The sequence below is a fragment of the Orycteropus afer genome, unplaced genomic scaffold (genome assembly GCF_000298275.1).
Source record: "Orycteropus afer afer isolate SDZICR_OR568_19922 unplaced genomic scaffold, OryAfe1.0 scaffold00384, whole genome shotgun sequence".
NCBI lineage: Eukaryota > Metazoa > Chordata > Mammalia > Tubulidentata > Orycteropodidae > Orycteropus > Orycteropus afer.
The window spans coordinates 961538-964691 of NW_006921971.1; the positions used below are offsets into that span (position 1 = coordinate 961538).

General features: G+C 59.3%; 1 protein-coding gene across 1 annotated transcript in view; it reads right to left on the minus strand.

Moving 5' to 3' along the window:
* CCNA1 (cyclin A1) overlaps positions 1 to 2860 on the minus strand; it is a 19726-nt gene extending 16866 nt beyond the window's left edge. The window contains exon 1 of the mRNA XM_007953291.1: positions 2702 to 2860. Coding sequence (XP_007951482.1) covers positions 2702 to 2860 — 159 coding nt within the window. The remainder of the gene's footprint in view (positions 1 to 2701) is intronic.
* Positions 2861 to 3154: the final 294 nt, after the last annotated feature.

Here is a 3154-nt window from a genome sequence, read left to right on the forward strand (position 1 = left end):
GCCTTGGAGACCCTGTGGGGCAGTTCCACTCTGTCCTCTAGGGGCGCTGTGGGTCAGAATGGACTCCACGCAGTGGGTGTGGTTTGGGCTTTGCTCCCGTAAGACTGACAGCCTTGGAGACCCTGTGGGCAGTTCCACTCTGTCCTCTAGGGGCGCTGTGGGTCGGAATTGGCTCAACGGCAGTGGGTTTGGTTTGGATATGGGATCAAAGTGTCACTAGAAACTTGACGGATTAGATAGGACCTTGGGGGGCAGTGAGTTTATGTGAACGGGGGCGTGGGGACGGCACAACTTGAAAGCTGGTATCTATGCCACTGTCTTGACCATGTAAGGCTGTTGAGTTGGTGTGTGCTCTGCTGGGTACATTCAACAACAGCATAAATATACTGTGAAGAAAACCAAGAAGTTGTGAGACACATGGCTACCAAGCTGTGGGGAACAGGCACAGCTGAGAGGCCAGGGCCATGTGGCAAAAGAGACAGTGACCACGACATCGCCGCCACCAGTTCCCAGGAGCAGGTCTCAGGCTTCCAGCTGAAGGAAGTCAATACTGCGCGTCAACTGATGGATCACCCTGGTTACCGCTCCAGCCCCTGCCCACTCCCGACCAGACACCACCACGGAGCAGGTGCCTTCAACAGGCAGGAGACAGCTTGGGACAGGGCCTCCAGCGTAAGGACTCAGCTGGGCCCTTTCCGGAACCTCACAGGTTCACTCACCCATAAGATGGGACTGACACAGTAGACAAAATGGGCTTACCCACAGCAACAGCCATCCTGAAGTGGGGTACACCCCCCAACTTCACTACAGGGTGTAGGCCCCCGACTTAATGAAGTAGATATAGGCCCCAGACTTCATGATGGGGCGTTAAGCCCCCCGACTTCATGATGGGGTGTTGTTGTTGTTGTTGTTATGTGTCGTCGAGTCGGCCCCGACTCACAGCGACCCCTCCTTGGGTTTCCGAGGAGGTATCACTACGGAAGCAGGATTGCCCAACCTTCCTTCCAAGGAGTGGCTGGTGGGTTTGAACCACCAGCCGTCTGGTTAGCAGGCAAGTGTCTTAGCCACTATGCTACCAGAGCTCCATTCTCATTATACCTGAGGCCAGTACGAGCCAGGCTGACCCCACACTAACAGCAGAAAATAAACAGGAAAGGCCCTTGGCTGTCCTCCTCCATGGACTACTTTGCACTTCAAAGATGCGCCTCGCTGGCTTCAGGCATCCTGGTGAAGGGGTTTACCCAGCAACCTTTGCCTGTGTCAAGCTCACTTCCCAAAGATCCCAGCCCCATTTCTGCATGTTCATGTCTGTCTTCATCTGTTAAGGGACGTACCTCTGACCTGCAGAGTGTTCACAGCCCATCTCCACGGGCCCAGGGCCACGCAGATGCCAGCTCCTGGGGCACCCTGTAACGTGAGGCATCCGAGCCTAGCTCCATCCTGACTCCGACACTTTTCCAACCAGCATGACACAGCTACCTGAGACTGCTCAAGCCCTGCCTACACCAACCTAAGCCCCAGTCAGACCTGGAGGAGCCCCAGGGGCCAGGTTCAACAGCAGGGCTGCCGTCCCAAGGCTGGCGGTCCCACCGCCCAGCTGCTCCCCGGGTCGGCTGTTCAAACGTCTCCAGAGAAAGGCTCCCGTGAAGATTCCAGTTTAGGAAAGCTATGGGGCAATCCTACTGTCACATGGGTCGTCATGACTCAGAATCCACTCAAAGGCGCCCAACAGCCACTAGGGGCATTCGCGGCTCTTTTCAGATTGTGATCCTGATTCGCGGTGCCGCCGCGTGACTCGGCAGAACCGCCCTGCGGGGGGGGGGGTATCCCCGATATAATCTTTATGAAAGCAGATCGCGGGGTCTTTCAACCACAGGGCCACTGGGTGGGTCTGAACCGCTGACCCTCTGGTTAGCAGCTGAGCTTTTAGCCATCGTACCACCGGGGCTCCTCTTCGTAGCCTCGACCCTAAGCAAATGAACGCGTCCGGGCAGTCCAGGGTCAGACAGCGATCCGTTCCCAACCCTGTCTTTAACTCGAGCATGAACCAGCGTCGCAGTGGTTCGTGTCCACAGTCCCCTGCCTGCGTCGGTCCCGGGATACAGTGTACCTTTCCACGCACAAAAAACATGGACACCTTTCCGGATACTAACATACCTTGAACGTAAACATGCTGCAGTCGTCATGTTGAGGCGCGCGTTGCAAAACAGCACCCGTTTGGTCTTCCAAACCCATGTTGTTGTTGTTATGTGCCATCGAGTGGGACCTGACGCATAGCGACCCCTCCTTGGGTTTCTGAGGCGGTATCACTACGGAAGTAGATCTCCCAACCTTCCTTCTGAGGAGTGGCTGGTGGGTTTGAACAGCCAGCCTTCTGGTTAGCAGTCAAGTGCCTTAGGCACGATGCCACCAGAGCTCCCTTCCGAACCACTGCATGACCTCGAATTTTTAGCGTAATAGGCTTTTCAGGGGTTGGTCTGCTGGCCGGTGTGCACCGGGCAAACCGTTTCTGGGACACGAGCGAAAGGTACCCACCGTCCCTGCTGAGGGCCTCCGCCCCGGGCTCCCACTGAGTTCCGGTCTAGTCCGGATCCCAGTCCCCGGCAGCCAGGCGCGCTGCGTAACGTGGCGAGCGCGCAGCGGGGCCCGGAAGTCGCCCGGGCGCCCTCCCCAGGCCAGCCGGGGTCTCCGCGCTGCCTACCTGGCCGCAGGCCCTGCGGAACTGCCCGTTGTACGTGAGCACCCCCAGCACGGTCCTGGGCGCGGGGTCCGGGCCCAGCGGGGCTCGCATCAGCTGGCAGGCGTCGTGAGCCCCCGAGGCCGGGGCCAGGACTGCGCTCCGGGAGCCGCTGCGCCGCATGGCCGGGTCTCCGCAGGCTGCTGCGACCGGGAAGGAGGAAGGGGCGACCGGTGAGCTGAGCCCCGCGCCGCCAGGCCCCCGGGCAGCTCCGGCCGCGGCTCCTCAGGTCCTGAGCGGCAGTCGGCTCCGCGCCCGAGGCCTGTCCTGGCGACCCCGCTGCGTTTCCTGGGCGCTAAACCTTTACGGAAGTGGCCTGTCCTGTTTTCCTTCCACGCAGCCGCTGGTGGATTCGAACCGCCCACTTTCTGGTTAGCAGTCAACGCCCCAGGCCTAGAACACCTTGTTTGCAGGTCT